General features: G+C 44.4%; 1 protein-coding gene across 9 annotated transcripts in view; it reads left to right on the forward strand.

Annotated features, from left to right (window-relative positions):
- The first annotated feature begins 752 nt into the window (after nt 1-752).
- MAP4K3 (mitogen-activated protein kinase kinase kinase kinase 3) overlaps nt 753-16,041 on the forward strand; it is an 88,552-nt gene continuing 73,263 nt past the window's right edge. For all 9 annotated transcript variants that reach the window (XM_084829126.1, XM_084829124.1, XM_084829128.1 and 6 more), the window contains exons 1-2: nt 753-1,352; nt 12,061-12,118. In XM_084829126.1, the coding sequence (XP_084685252.1) occupies nt 1,245-1,352; nt 12,061-12,118 (166 nt within the window). In that variant the 5' untranslated portion in view covers nt 753-1,244. The remainder of the gene's footprint in view (nt 1,353-12,060; nt 12,119-16,041) is intronic.

The raw sequence follows: 16,041 nt of genomic DNA on the forward strand, positions 1-16,041 counted from the left end.
CAGCAAGGACCCTGCTGCCCCCAAAATCCAAGGAGGCTCCAAAGTCCAGATGGGGAACCTCCATGGGCCAGGTTAATGGGGATTAGCCCCATGGGCCAGAAGTTCCCCACCCTTTTTATACAGTACAGTAATACACACACATATAAATCCCATTAAACTTTATCTGAACTCCGACCTTCTGTTTGAACAGAAATCCATAGAATTGCACTGTAGACATCTTTATTATATCATTGTAAGATGCCTTGAAGATTTAAATGGAGGACATTTGCCAAGTAAATAATTGGAAATATAGTGGTGAGAGTGACGGACTGGGAACCGGGAGATCTGGGTTCTAGTCCCCACTCGGCCATGGAAGCTCACTGGGTGACTTTGGGCCAGTCGCAGACTCTCAGCCCAGCCTACCTCACAGGGTTGTTGTTGTGAGGATAAAACGGAGAGAAGGATAATGTAAGCCGGCTTGGGTTCCTTGCAAGAGGAAAAAAGGCGGGATATAAATGCAATAAATAAATGATACATAACTGATCCAGGTCCCAATCCTATGCATGTTTAGTCAGAAAAAAGCCGTACAACTCCCAGCGTTCTCCAGCCAGGAATTATAGGGCTTTCCCCCCTCTGTCTAAACATGCCTAGGATTGCCCCCTCAGGCTCCCTATTCCGAATTTGCTGCTCCTTTCTACTCCACACCTTTCCGGAAGCTGAGCGTATGGCCTTTATACGTGTCGCTCAACGAGGCCAGGAGGGGCTTGCGCTTTTGGCGCGCTAGGCGCTTCGCCGCGGGGCCGAGGCCGCGCCTCCGTCCCGCGCTCAGGCTCGCTCTGGGGCGCCCCGCCCCTTTCGAGCGTCGACGATGGCGCACGTGAGGCCGACAGTCCGACCTCACGCTGGCGCCTAGGCTCCGCCTCCTCGCGCGAACCCTCCCCCCCCGCGCGCCCGCCCGGCCGGCCGGCCGGCCCGCTCCGTTCCAACCTATACTTGTCTACGGAGCCGCCGGGCAGCTGACGGCCCCGCGCGCGTGCGCAGACGGCGGCTCCGGGCGCCATGTTGGCTGAGCAGTCAGGGGGGAGGTGGCGTCGGTGGTGATCGCTCCGAGCCGTTTTCTCCCTCCTCCCCCTTTCCCCCCACCCACCTGCTCACCCTCTTTCCTTCCTTCCCTTCCCCCCCGCACCTCGCCCTCCCGGTGGCTGAGGCGGGGCGGGGCGGAGCGGAGCGAGGGGGCCGCTCCCTGCTCCGGGTGGCGGCGCACCATGAGTGTTGGCGGGGGGCGGGTGTGCGACCTGTCCCGCAGGAACCCCCAGGAGGACTTCGAGCTCATCCAGCGCATCGGCAGTGGTACCTACGGCGACGTCTACAAGGTAAGCGAGGGGAAGGGGATGCATCCCTCGGGCAGCCCCCCCCAAACACCCGCTGCCTGGCAACAGAGGCTCTTCAGTCCCCCCACTCTTTGGGGGGCTGTCTCTCAGCAGGACTCCCCTCTGCCCTGCCCCATTTCTTCTTCCAACAGCCCCCGATCCCCGATTTATATCGATGCCCCGTTCTCCTCGCAACCCTGCTGTTCTGCAGGTTTGTCGCACATCCTCTTCTTTCCTAAGTCATGACCTCTCCCTCCCCTGTGAGTGCAGTTGGGGATGTCACTCCCTATACTTGCTCCCTTGTAACTTTTGGGGGTGGGAGTATCTTCCCCACTTCAGATCTCCTCTTTCTGGCCTGTCATTTTGACACCACTAGCAGTATCTTCCTCTTGGCACAAACCCAATGTTCTTTCTAAGCCAGCAAACCTAAAAGTGTTCCTTCTGCTACTAACTTGGCATCTTAAGTAAATCATACAGGCAGCCTTCCTCTGACATGTGAGGAATAGGGGTGGTGGCGGTGGGAGGTTGGTTTGTGGTGCAGGCAGACGATAAGGGTCAAGGCCCATGCTGTCATTGTGGGCCTTGACTTTTAGTCTGCATGCTAAACTAAGCCAAGCTGACCTACCTGCCCTATTCCCCTCTTGTTACTTAATGAATTGTGAATGCTGGATTTCTGTCAGTAAAGTCTAGTTCTTTCCTCCCCCAACCTGTCAGCTGGGTTTTTCCTTCCCAGAGGGTGCATTCAGGCTGCATCGTCTCCCCAACCAGGTTTGTCAGTACAAACCTGCCTCTGAGTTACCCACCCCAACTAACTTCACAGGTCTCCTCAGCCAAGAGGTTCCTCCTGAGGCCTGTGATTATGTTGATCCCCACCCCTCAAATCAGGCCTGCAGTCCTTTCTCTTCTAGGGGTTTATCAGCCCAAATCTATTTCAGTTACTCCCTGAAGCTGATAGACAGGGATCTCTGTTCCTTTAGGGCCTTTGAGCCTAAAGGTTTTTCTTTCCTGCTAGGAGCTGTCACCTTGTTATCAAAAGCAGAGGTCCCTGAGATCTCTCTCCCACTCCCAGGAATGAAGTCTAGGTTGTTGTCTTTTGCATTTGGGAGGTCATGGGCTCTTGATGGTGGGGTTGTTAGTCTCAGATTCCTGCCAGGCATGTGTTGTGGAGAGGCCTAGTCCCAACCAAAAGGTGCTATCCAGCCGCCTTGGTGAACTAGGTCACAGGTCCTGGCACAGCCATGTGCTGAGGACAGGAGGGACGGCACAGAGTTACACTTGTAACTCCGTGTAAATAGGTGTGATGCATTCCTCTCCCACTTCTCTCTTAGTGTGAAGCAGTGGGGGGAGCAAACAGCACTTGCCTGGTTATTTATCAACACCTCGCTTTGACCAGGTAGGTAGGGCTTGTTCATAGCAACGTTCTAACGTGCCTTTTCATTCAAATTGTAGCGGTACTTCACTAGAATGCATGTTTCACTGAACAACAATATGGTTCTGTTTTGGTCTGTATTGTCTGCCTGATAGTTACCCTGCCTCTCCATTTAATGAAAAAAATTAATGCGAGCTAGTGTGATAAAGAAAGCTAGTTCAACCAGAAATACTCAATAACGTCAAATAACTGATACTTTGTCCCTGACGCAGAGGTGTGTGTAGACATCTCAGTTTTAAAACCTTGGAGTATGGCATGGGGAGGAGTGGGGCTAGAGTCTCAAGAGAACTTTGGGGGAAAAATCCATGAATGTGGCTCTTTGGATTGGAGCTGAGAGGCCCTGAGGAGTGAATGCACTGAATCTACAGAGCATAGAGGGATTTGGGGTGGGTCAGATGAGAGGCAGGTCTTTACCAGCAAACCTGGCTGGAGACATTGCATCTAGAGTTTAAAAATCAATCCTTTATGCTGTAGTCCTGTGTGCCAGAGGCAGGTAACCTGGTGCTGTTCCAAGTAGGAAGTCAGATTAGATGCCAGATAGAGTGCTACCCGTGGGCAGGGGGGAAGTGTGCATGGCAGCACATAGATTCCTGGGCTAGTATTTGGTAGTTATGTCTTCATTGGGTAGTGTGGGCAATTTGTAGCCCCAGTTTGCTATCTTTAAGGAGGTGACTGCAACCTTTCAGGTAAACTATTAGGGTGGGATTTGAGTCTGAATTAAGAAAGTAGTGTAAAGCACGGGGCTGGGGGTGGGGACACAGTAAATGTTAAAATAATAGAAGATGTGAGAGGAAACTGGTCATTTTTAATAACTTTCTGAGAGACTTCTGTGATTAAAGTACAGTTCAGTAGCAGAAGTATTTCTAATCCTACTAATTTAAACTGGGACAAAAGTATACTAGAAATACATCTTACATTTCTCTGTATGTAAATTACATATATACACACGCATACACTTCAAACTATTTTTAAAAAGACCCTTTGTAAATATTGGTTGCTTAATTTCCAAAGTCCCCAGCTAGAAGATCTCAGTTGACTTTTCTGATTTCTGTAATTATTCAATTAAGCACTTGTGAACTACATATTTGCTCTGTTAAAATGGAAATAGTACATGTACAAAAGCATGTGTATCCTTTGATAAAGAAAACCCTGAAGTGCCGAAAAGTTGCAAAATGCTTGGTTAAAGTACCATAACGTATGTCTTACAAAGAATGTTGGCATAATACCTTGGATAATGCAAGAAAATCAAAAGTGTATGTTTAGATTAACGGTATTCAGATGACTTTAACTTTGATTTCCTTATACATGCCATGGGGATGTCAAGCACGGTTGTGCAATTTGGATTAGTTAAAGAGCCACTTATAAACTGTCATTAATCAAAACAATCTGTAGCTAATACAACACTAATTATTAGCAGGGCCCATTAGAACAATTGCCAGTGGCAAACAGAAAGTTAATTCTGGCAACCAGCAGATAAAGCTTCTAGTACACTCCAATATGGTAGTAACAATATTTCTTAAAAGTTGCAGAGTCTCCATGGAAGAAAGAGGCAGAGAGTGCCTCTTTTTTTTAATGGTGCCAACCTGCATCTTGTACTGAGATGTTGTCATAGGTTGCAAGGAAAGAGTTGCTATGCACATGCATGGACATGCGCGCATGCACAAATACCCTACCCTCTGCTCTTCTCATATTAAAAAAACCCACCTTGCTATGCATCAGGTACAAAAAGGATACTTTACCTCTGTGGAGCGGTGTGAGAAAGTGGAGCCTTGCTAGCTGCTAGAAAGAATGGTTGGCTGCCAAGTTCAGCCAAAATTTATGGACCTCTGGCTATTGGCTAATATTCACATTTCAAGTCAGTGAAAATATATGTTTTAGGCCATTTCACACATTATGCAGATGCAAAGAAGATTTACCACTGAGTGTATAATAAATGTGTTTGTAAATACATGCTTGTTACATTCACACTTCCCATTTTTTGGCTTACATCTAAAAATAGAACGTGTGGCATGGCACTCAATTTGAGGAGTAACTTCCTGAAAGTTAGTGGAAATGTATTGCACAAATAAGATCTGGATATAGCTATGACTCTGAAAGGGGTTATCTCTCAGACAGGGCTGTGCCTAGCGGTGTCATGCCATTGAAGGCCACGTTATGGGTTCATGTGTTGTGGGAGCCTTGTAGATGTGTTATCAGGCTATTGGTGTTGGGACCAATGCCGCACCCAGGACATGGGTCAAAACTGAAGGGTGTGGTTTCTCAACAACAACAAACTTTGTTCAGAATGTTTGAACCTCAAGTCCAATTTTATGTGAATGTGTATCTACGCAACCAGAGTATCCAAAATCCTAAAAGAACCTCTGGCCCTCCAAATGTTGGGCTCCAATTCCCATCAGCCCCAGCCAGCATGACCAGTAGTCAGGGAGTATAGGAGTTGTAATCCAACACCTAGAGGGCCACAGGTTCCCCACTCCTGTTCTAAAAGGTCAAAAATAATGCATTAAATACCCAGCATTTGCTCAAACTAGAAAATCAAATATAGAAACAGGTGGGTTTCCTTTACGTTCTGAAGAGAAAGTTTTCATTCTCTAATGGGCAGAGGTATTCTGGGAATGGATGCAGAGGGTTCTACAGTGGTGGTGGTAATTACATATTTATATACAAAGTAGCATCCAGTATTCATTCTCCCTCTGGATTAACTTCTCTCACAAGGCAAGATAAATAGCCGTTAGTGTTTTGTTAAATATTACAGGAGTGGGTAACCTGTGGCCTTCCAGATGATCATAGAATCATAGAATAGTAGGGTTGAAAGGGGCTTACAAGGCCATCAAGTCCAATCCCTGCTCAATGCAGGAATCCGAGTCAGAGCATCCCTGACAGATGGCTGTCCAGCCTCGTCTTGAACGCCTCCAGTGTGGGAGAGCCCACCACCTCCCTAGGTAATTGGTTCCATTGTCGTATTGCTCTAACAGTCAGGAAGTTTTTCCTGATGTTCAGCCAGAATCTGGCTTCCTGTAACTTGAGCCCATTATTCCGTGTCCTGCACTCTGGGATGATCGAGAAGAGATCCTGGCCTTCCTGTCTGTGACAACCTTTCAAGTACTTGAAGAGCGCTCTCATATCTCCCCTCAGTCTTCTCTTCTCCAGGCTAAATATGCCCAGTTCTTTCAGTCTCTCTTCATAGGGCTTTGTTTCCAGTCCCCTGCTCATCTTTGTTGCCCTCTGAACCGTCTCCAGTTTGTCTGCATCCTTCTTCACGTGTGGTGCCCAGAACTGGACACAGTACTCCAGATGAGGCCTAACCAATGCTAAGTAGAGGGGAACTAGTACTTCCCGGGATTTGGAAGCTATGCTTCTATTAATACAGCCCAAAAGAGCATTGGCCTTTTTTGCAGCCACATCACATTGTTGGCTCCTATTCAGCTTGTGATCGACAACAATTCCAAGACCCTTCTTGCTTGTCGTGTTGTTGAGCCACGCATCCCCCATCTTGTAACTGTGCATTTGGTTTCTTTTTCTTAGGTGCAGAACTTGGCATTTATCCTTATTAAATGTCATTCTGTTGTTTTCTGCCCAGCACTCCAATCTATCAAGATCACTTTGAATTTTGTTTCTGTCTTCCAAAGTATTAGCTATCCCGCCCAATTTTGTGTCATCTGCAAATCTGATCAGCATTCCCTGCACCTTCTCATCCAAGTCATTAATACAAACGTTGAAGAGCACTGGGCCCAGGACTGAGCCCTGCGGTACCCCGCTTGTTACCTCTCCCCAGTTTGAGAAGATCCCATTGATAAGCACTCTTTGAGTCCGATTCTGTAGCCAACTGTGGATCCACTGGATTGTTGTTTCATCTAGCCCACTTTGAGCTTGTTTGCTCATTAGGATATCATGGGGCACTTTGTCGAAAGCTTTGCTGAAGTCGAGGTATATGATGTCTACAGCATTCCCACGGTCCACAAGGGAGGTTACTTGATCAAAAAATGAGATCAGATGCGTCTGGCAGGATTTGTTCTTGACAAATCCATGTTGGTTTCGAGTAATCACTGCATTGTTTTCAAGGTGCTTCCAGATGGATTGCTTTATCATCTGCTCCAGAATGTTCCCAGGGATTGATGTCAGACTGACTGCTCTGTAGTTCCCAGGTTCCTCCTTTTTACCCTTTTTACCCTTTTTGAAGATAGGGACATTAGCCCTCCAGTCATCTGGCACTTCACCCGTCCTCCATGATTTCTCAAAGATAATAGACAGTGGTTCTGAGAGCTCTTCTGCCAGTTCCTTTATTACTCTAGGATGCAGTTCATCTGGCCCTGGAGATTTGAACTCATTCAAAGTAATTAGGTGTTCCTCAACCATATGCCTATCGATCTCAAGCTGCAATCCTGCCCCTTCAGCCTGCACTTTGCCGTTGCCAGCGGGGTCATAGACCCTCTTTTGGGAGAAGACTGAGCCAAAGTAGGAATTGAGCACCTCTGCCTTTTCTTTGTCATCTGTTATCGTTTTGCCATCCTTATTTAATAGCTGAACCACCATTTCTTTCCTCTGTCTTTTACTATGCAGCTACAGCTTCCATCATCCCTGACTATTTGCCATACTGGCTGGGGTTGATGGGATTTGGAGTCCAACAACATTTGGAGAGCCTTAGGTTGTCTGCCCCTGCTGTACTGTTTGTGTAAAGATGTTGTTTATGCTGCTAAGCCTTGGTTTTCTTTGTCAGCGTATTTGAGAATCATGGCATTATCCTGACTGTGTTGATTAATGGGCCTAACCAGCTTCCAAGAGAACATACTGTAGAAATTCTTCATTCAGCTGTTTGCGTCCTGGCACCTCACATAAAATGGTGACTACTTATTTATTGGCTTGGTTTGTTGGGATTTGAGCTATGATAATTGGTAATAAAACCTGGCAAAGAGAGCCTCTCATTACACAGAGAATTCTGTTTTTAAGGAGAGTTATAGCAGAGAAACATCCATTTGACAGATGCAGAGATTGTGTACAGTACCACAGTTAAGGCTGCAATCCAGTTCACACTTACCTGGGCATAAGCACCACTGAGCTCACTGGTACTTATTTCTGAGTTGACATGTATAGGATTTTGCTGTTACTTTGTTACCCATAACATCCCATTGAAGCCAGTGCAGCTGAGGATTGCTGCAATCAACCTAGTTTGGCCTACTGCAATTTAATCCTCATTTATTAGATTTATATCCTAACTTTCCTTAATGTTTAAGGCAGCTAACAGGATCACCATTGCATAAAAGAATTACTGCACAGAATTCTAAGACTTGAGGGGAAGTTGGAGTGCTAGATTTAGATCCTTCTTTAGCGTCTGGAACAGTGGCAACAACACTGATGACAAATATGGGCTTGTTTTGGCCTCTAACTCTGCTGCTGACAGTGATGGCAAATGGAATTATGCGTTTGACCTGGCCACTGCTTGCGCTGTGCTTCAGTTTTGCTTTACTTCAGCTTGTAGTGAAAATCTGCAAGGTCCCATCTCTTACACTAGTGCTGGGGATCCATACAGCAATCAAAAGGGGCTGGGGAGATTTACCACATGAGTTCCTTAGACCAGAGGTCACTCTAGAACAGCCTTCCCTAACCTGGTACCCTCCAGATGCATTGGCTGAGGGATTCTGGGAGTTGTAGTCCAACACATCTGGAGGGTGCCAGGTTGGGAAAGGTTGCTCTACAACTATTACAACCTGCCATACAGTGTTCTGGAATTACTATGTGTGTAATATACTATAAATCAGGGGAGGGCAGAAAGTAGATCTCCTGATATTTTGGACTTCAACTCCCTGTATTCCTGATTGTTGGGAGGGGCTTCTGGGAGTTGAAGTCCAAAACATATGGAGATCTGCCTTCAGCCCACCCTTGCTGTAGCTCATAAGAACCCATTAAAAATAGTAGTAAGGGCAGAATTTCCAAGGCTACAGTGTTTTGACAGAAGCATCGCATCTCTCATTTTCATTCAGGTCCTTCTTCACTGCCCTCCTCTTAAAGATAAGAGGGTTCACTGCACTGAAAGTGAAGCATGACTAATGGGTGTAGCCAGTGTCGTACTTAGAATAGACCCACTGAAATCAGTTCGACCCAAGTCATAATTCCCATTAATTTCAATGGGTCTGCTCTAAGTATGTCTAAGTCTAGATCCAACCCTATATGTAAAATATAATTCACATTTCAACTGTCATTATAGGCCAGTGCTGCTACCATTTCAAAAGTACTTTGTGAATGTAGTGCATGTTTAAAATAGAAATAAAAGATCATTTAAGGCCTACTGTTCCATGACACAGCTGGACTACTTCACTTGGCAAGTGTACATAGGTTTCTTTCACTCCCCATTTTTATATTTGGTTTTCATTCAGTCAGAATGTAGGAGCAGTCTCGTGTAAGCAAACCCTACAAAATATATTACTTGGTACTTAGTTTAGTAATATAATTTGCCTGCTGGTGAAAGTGCTCCTTACGCTATCTTCTTTTACAGCCACTAAGTGTTGAAATGCAATTTCTAATCTATTGTATCAGAATTTAAGCTTTTCATTATGAAGGCAGGAACTTTTTATGCCTAGAACTATTAAATCCAGTTTCTGATGAGGCAGTGAGGGTTACAGGGTCGTAGGAGCCAGTTGAGGCAGCGGCAGAGCCAAACAAGATGGCAAACTGAACCCTTTTCTTGCCCAGATCAAAAAGGTAGGCCTGGCCTGGATGCTGTTGGAGCAGCCTTCCCCAACCTGATGCCCTCCAGATGTTTTGGACTACAACTCCCAGCATTCCTGACCATTGGCCATGCTTGCTGGGACTGATGAGCGTTGTTGGGGATGGCTGCTCTTACAGAGAGTAGGCTCATCACCTAAGCACCTCCAGCTTATTGGTATTTGGGTGGCTCTTGTAGGTCTGGTTGATCTGCCTGCGGTTCCCCCCTTTGGCCAGAACTCTGGATTGGTTATTAGGTAAGATATCTACCCAACACTTCCATGATCCCAGTTTCAGGAAAAGCTGCAGCTTGAGCCCTGCCAGTAATAATGTGTTGTGTGTCTTTCTTTAATTGACTTAGGGAGCAATCCTGTGGCTGCTAGCCAGCAGCTAGACGGCCATAGGATATCTTGTTTTCTGGGAACCGACCTTCCCCCGTTCTGCGCTGCCTCGCAGGCAGCGTTGAGCAGCCCCATGCGTGCAGAGCGGCCAAAAGGGGGCGTTCCGGGGCAGGGAGGGCAGAAATGCCTGTACGACACATCCTATGTGTCATATGGCAGCCTCCTCCCCCGCTCTGCCCTCCCACAGCAGGGCAGGAGGAGCACAGGGGGAATGATCCTCTCCATGCTTCTTCTGCCCTGCAGTGGATAGGCGGTTGCCTCAGGTGGCTGCCTCCGAACTCAATCTGCATAGGATTGCGCCCTTATTGTATTTTTAAGCCCTGTCATAGAACTGTGGGTATTAAAAGAATCTAGTTATTAAAAATTGTGCATAACTCCGATATATGAAGTGAACAAGGCACAAGCTGGCAGCAAACAAACTATATCCCTTGGACTTCTTAATATAGTTTTGAATGGCATCGTGCGGACTTTGTTTCGTATGTGTTTTTGGAGCTACATTTTGGTTATGAATATTCTAACTAGTGTCATGGTTATTTTTTTTAATCATGTTTCATCCCTTTCAGTTCACTTCCATAGTTCTCATTGGGTTTGCACGTAATGATAACCCACTGGGTTAAAAACTGATGGGTTGTCAGGGCTGAGCGGGAGAGTGGGGGTGCGCTGCCTACAGCGTGCCTGCCTCTTCCGCTTTTACTCAACCATGCATCATCAGCTCCTGCTGAAAGTGACGATTGAACTCAAAGCCACTGGTTAACCAGTGGTCTGGGTTTGGATGTCACGCTCAGCAGGAGTTGATCATGGACTGCTGAGTAAAAGCAGATGAAGCGGGTGCACTGCAGGCTTCACATCCATTCTCTCCCATTTGTGCTCAACAACCCATCAGTTTTTAAACCAATGAGTTGGTTACATGTGAACAAGGTTACTGTCTCATTTAGATTGTGATCTTGCAGGTCAGCGCTAACGCCTAATTCTCATTGAAACGGCAAATCTGTGTCTTGGCTGTACTACTTTAGACCACAGGTGGGGTCCTACATGATGGTATCCTCCTCCGTGCAAAGGACCAAAACAAAACTTCTCTGCATATAGAAAATGAAAAATAGGATAGTACCCTTCTTCCTGACAGAATTTATGTGCACAGGTTGGTAGTTTTTTGGGAGAAGCAAAAAAACATGGAGACACATTTTAAAGTACGGAACCATTTTTAAAGCACTTAATAGTAATTTTATCAACTGTACAGGATTTAAGGTCCACTTGCAGACCAATGTTAACATGTTTACTCTGAGTTTTAGTACTCGGGTTTTTTAGTTTTAAATATTTTAACTGATGAGCTTTTGTGTTTATTATGTATTTTAATTTTTGATTTTTTAAGCCACTTAGAGTTATTTTTACATATGATAAGTGGTACGTAAATTGGCTAAATAAATAATAAAATAAGTCCTGCTGAGTTCAATGTGATTTATTCCCCAGTAAATGTATAAGATTACAGCCTTGATTATACTAACATGTTAACTGCCAGCACTATCGCTAGGTTATTTTAATGAACTCTTAAAAGATATCTGCGGTATCAGTGGGTTGTAACCAATGGTGCCTGTGCGCTCGCGGAAAGCACTTCCAGTCTGCATGTTAGGACACTTGCATTGTCCCCCTCCCTCACAGCCCTCTGTTCCATTTTTCATACTATTCCAGAGGGTCCCCCAATCCCCTTAGCTTTTCAGGAGAGGTGTGTGTGTGTGTGGGGGGGGGTCCAGTGGGAAGTGGGGATGCCCTCTCATGTGTGAGCAGAAGTGCTTTATGCTAGTGCAAGGCCACCACTGGATGCAACCCAAGGACTTCACCACAAAAATGCCAATTGTACCACTACTATGGCATGAATAATCATGCTACATTAACATTTCTAGCCAGTCTTTCTCCCAAAGTTCTCGATGGCTTATTACACATCTTTGTCATCACACAAAAAATGTGTGTGCTCTGTAACTCCCCACTTTCTGTATATATAAACAGGAGTGAAGATGACCTGGCAATTGTTGGTTTAATTTTTAATTTCTGCCTATCCACCCACTGGGATTCTGAAGGTAGTTCAGTTTAAGGTTTAGTCTGCTGATTCCAGCATTTAAAGTGCTTTAATGGCACTGTTTATTTGCCTTGATCTAAAATCCGTCTTGTTTTGTTTTTTGTTTTAAAATAGGCTCGGAATGTTATCACAAGTGAACTGGCAGCAATTAAAGTAATAAAATTAGAACCAGGTAAGCATTCTGCTTTTCCTACTTCAAAGTTTCAATTTCCTGCATTTGCCCTGTGTCTGCCTTGTTTGTTGTTTTGTTTTTAAGGTGGTCTATTGAACCAGTAGTACTGAGGTAGTGTTCTTAATGACTTATTTCCCCGAATAACAGACTATAATCTTAGAGTGCTTTTTAATAACCTTGAGTTGGTGTTCATATCATATGAAGACGTTGGTCTAGTTCGCACACAACAGGAGACCAAGGGTTAAACAAGCCATTGGGTGTTGGGGATGAGTGGGAGAGAGAGGGTGTGCTGCCTGCAGTGTGCTAGCCACTTCTGTTTTTAATCAGCCTATGATCGGCCTGCGTATAGGTTGTTGAGCGTAACATGTGAACCTGGAGTGATGGGATGCTTAGGGCCAAAACAACCCAGTGGTTAACCCAACAACAAACCATATGTTAGCTGCTGGGGTTTTAGCCCCTAAACAACCCAGTGCATGTCATTGAGCAGGCCAATCATAGGTTGTTGATTAAAAGTGGAAGTGATGGCCACACAGGAGGAAGCGCACCCACTCTCCTGCTCGTACGCGGCAACCCACCTGTTGTTTAAACCGTGGACTGTTCTTACATGCGAACCATTCAGCTATCTAGGAGGGGAAAATAGGGCGGTTGTAAAAAAAGGGCTTTCAGATTATAAATGCAAGTGAAAGAGGTGTTCTTTGTTCCCCCCCTCATTTGCAGATTGTCACAGAGCATTATTGAAATGTTAATTATATTTTGTATCTGTTGAATGTTACTAAGTATAGTTACCTATGCACTATCTTGGAGCTCTTCAAAGAGTTTACTATTCTGTTTATCTAGACACACACGCAGATGTAATGTTAGAAAGACAGCGGCTAGGTTCACACATAATGCTATCCCACAGTATAGGTTGCTGAATTCTGAGTTGTTGGGTGAACCCAGTTGCATTAACAAATCATGGGTTGTTAACCACAACCCTGAAAGAGAACCCGTGGTTTGTTGTTGAGTTGTGAACTCTGGGTTGTTAAAACCAGGAGTTGTTACATGTAAACTCAGAACTGCAGGTGGTTCATGGATTGTTTCAGCAGGCTACAGAAGTGGTGGGCAAAAGTGGTCAAAAAACCAGAACTGCTCTACATGCCAGTACTACAGCACTGCAAAGGCATTTGGGATACAGGGAGGGAGCAGGTGAAGGAGGAGGGAGCCCAGGGATTGAGAAAACAAATAATGGCTTGTCAGACAAACAAATCATCTGCCAGACAAACCCTGGGTAGAGCGTGGGTTAAATCATGGGTTAGCATTATGTGTGAACCAGGTCAGTTTTAGCAGTTTTGTTACAGTATTTTAGGTTTGTATAATTTGACTGGACTGTTATTTATATTGCTAACATTTCTATTGTCCTCTATTAGACATTTATATAGGGACAATTGGACTTAGCCTAACTGTATTGTTGTTGCTTTTGGTTGTAGATAGTATTGTTTTTACTAGGTTAATGAGAATTAGTCATTTCAATGTTTCATTTATATTTTTTGGATTGGAATCGTATGCACACATTCCTTAGAATAAGCTGCATTGAACACAGTGGAACTTAACTTCTGAGAAAACATATATGGAGTGCAAGCTAAAAGTAACTACATTAGAAACCATATTAAAAGTAACCAATCAAATCTTGAATGAACAAAAGCAGTGAATTTCATTCAGCTGCAGTGCCCAAGCTAATTGTAAGGGGTGGGTGCCACAATTTAGAAGGCCTCTTTGGCCTTACACGAGTAAAGGGTTGGGCAGCCAGTAGGGAAGGTTTTATTAAACACAGTTTCTTCAAAATTTAAGTGAATAAGGGTGCAATCCTATGCATATTCAGACAGAAAAAAGTCCCACCACTCCCAACATTCCCCAGCCAGCATGACTGGCTGGGGAATGCTGGGTATTATGGGAGTTATTCCTGTCTAAATATGCATAAGATTGTGGCCCTAAACATGTTTCTATTGTTCTACTCCTGACCTTTGTTATCTTAAGTTCTACACCAGAAAATGTTGAATTCTTTACTCCAGGTTTTTAAAATAAAAACTAGAAAAAAAGATGTGGCAGTAGGAAGATTGGGATAACAACCATCTGTTAGCAAGGCTGGCCAGAAAAAAGAGAGAAACATTTGCTAGCTCTCTGCCTTGTATTTCCAGAAGGCTTATTGTAAGGTCACAATATAATGAAATTGTGTGTTCTATTTAAGAAGATGATCTAAGCAGGAAAGTAGCAGTAGGTAACTCTTTGGCTATGTTTCAAGGACCTTTGTAAGTTACAGAACACCTAGAGACCAGCATAGTAAGGGTACAGAGGAAAGAACAAAGGGATAAACTTCCTTCTGTAGAGTAGGCTGTGCCAAGCCAAACATACAAGGAGGCTACATGGTTTTTGAATGGAACTAGAAACTGGGGTATTGCTAATAGTATGGGCTATGTGTATCTGCGCATCCTTGGAATGTGGAACTAGACTAGTGTAGTTCCTGCAGCATATCAGATTTTGCTTTAAAAATGAAAATATTCCTAATGCTTAACAGCTGTGGAGAAAAGCTTGTAAAGTGTGTGGGCAGTGTCTGGTTAAACATGAGAATAGGGTAGATCTCTGCAGAGCTTCTCATAATCCCAGATATGACATTTCAGTGTTCACCGTAGCTGCTATTCTCTGGTTTCTGTTCCTGCTGTGTCATTCCCCATATTCACATATATTCTGTAGTTATCTTTGCCAAACATTCCATACCCTTTGAAAATCTGAATCTTGAAAGCAATATGAAGTGTGCCTTATACGTGTGCGCAAATTAACCTGTTTTGCATAATTCTGATAGCTATTGGCTGCAACTTCCCAACACACAGAGAAATAGACATGTATACTACATGCCTATGGGAATGTTTTCTTATGCATAAATAATTTCTATTTAGGAAGTCGCTGCATGTGTAGCAGCCCTTTGGAAGGAACTGAACATGATATCTTACACAGGGCTATTGCCAAAAATAGAAAACTCATGTCCAGTTTTCCCTATCCCTATAAAGTTTAGGCAGCTGATATCTGTGGTGTTTCCCCACCAGCAGCATCTAGTATTGCGGGATAAGGAAACACTCATGTATTGTGCTGTTGTCACATCAGGCAAGTCTGCCTTAAATGTTAAGAGGACTGGGAGAAAAATTCAGTGTAGGAAAGCCATTTTCAGTGGCCACAGCACATGCAGTTCCACTCTTGCTATCAGATTAGAATAATCAAAACCTTTTGAATGAGCAAGCCCTTTGGATTTCAGTACTCATCAGTGCAGTTTAACAAGATAATATCAAAAGTTAACCATTGCTCAGGGTTGTTTAATGTAAACAACAGTCTGAATGAGTGTGCTGCTGCTGCTGTTGATGATGATTTATTAAATTTATGTGTTGCTTCTCACTGCAGAAAGCTGTCTCAAAACAACTTATACACACAAATAGAGAAATTCATAATTAATAGAATGGGGGGAAACTAAAATCAATATATATCATAATCAGCACAATAATACAAATAAAATGAACACCATAAAAACATGATCTGAAAACAAGACAACACAAAAAGTGTTCATTAAAAATACGTAACTCTTCCACCCCCTCAGCACAACCTAGAATGAACACCATAAAAGTGCTCCACAACAGTTGGGCCATATGCCCGATGTCCTGGGAAAATAACTATGTCTTTGCCTGGCACCAAAATGATGGTAGTGGCAGTGCCAAGCAAACTTCAGTAGGGAGAGCATTCCATAAATATGGAACTATCACAGAATAGGCCCATTTCCAAACTGCCACCCTTCCCTGGGGAACATCTCTTGGAGGGGGCGCACAGATAAGGGCCTCTGAAGCTGACCTCAGGGACTGGGTAGGTTCATATGGGGAGAGACAGTCCATGAGATCCTGGGGTCC

The sequence above is a fragment of the Heloderma suspectum genome, chromosome 1, assembly GCF_057233095.1.
Source record: "Heloderma suspectum isolate Gila_16-S chromosome 1, 16-S_ref, whole genome shotgun sequence".
Classification (NCBI taxonomy): domain Eukaryota; kingdom Metazoa; phylum Chordata; class Lepidosauria; order Squamata; family Helodermatidae; genus Heloderma; species Heloderma suspectum.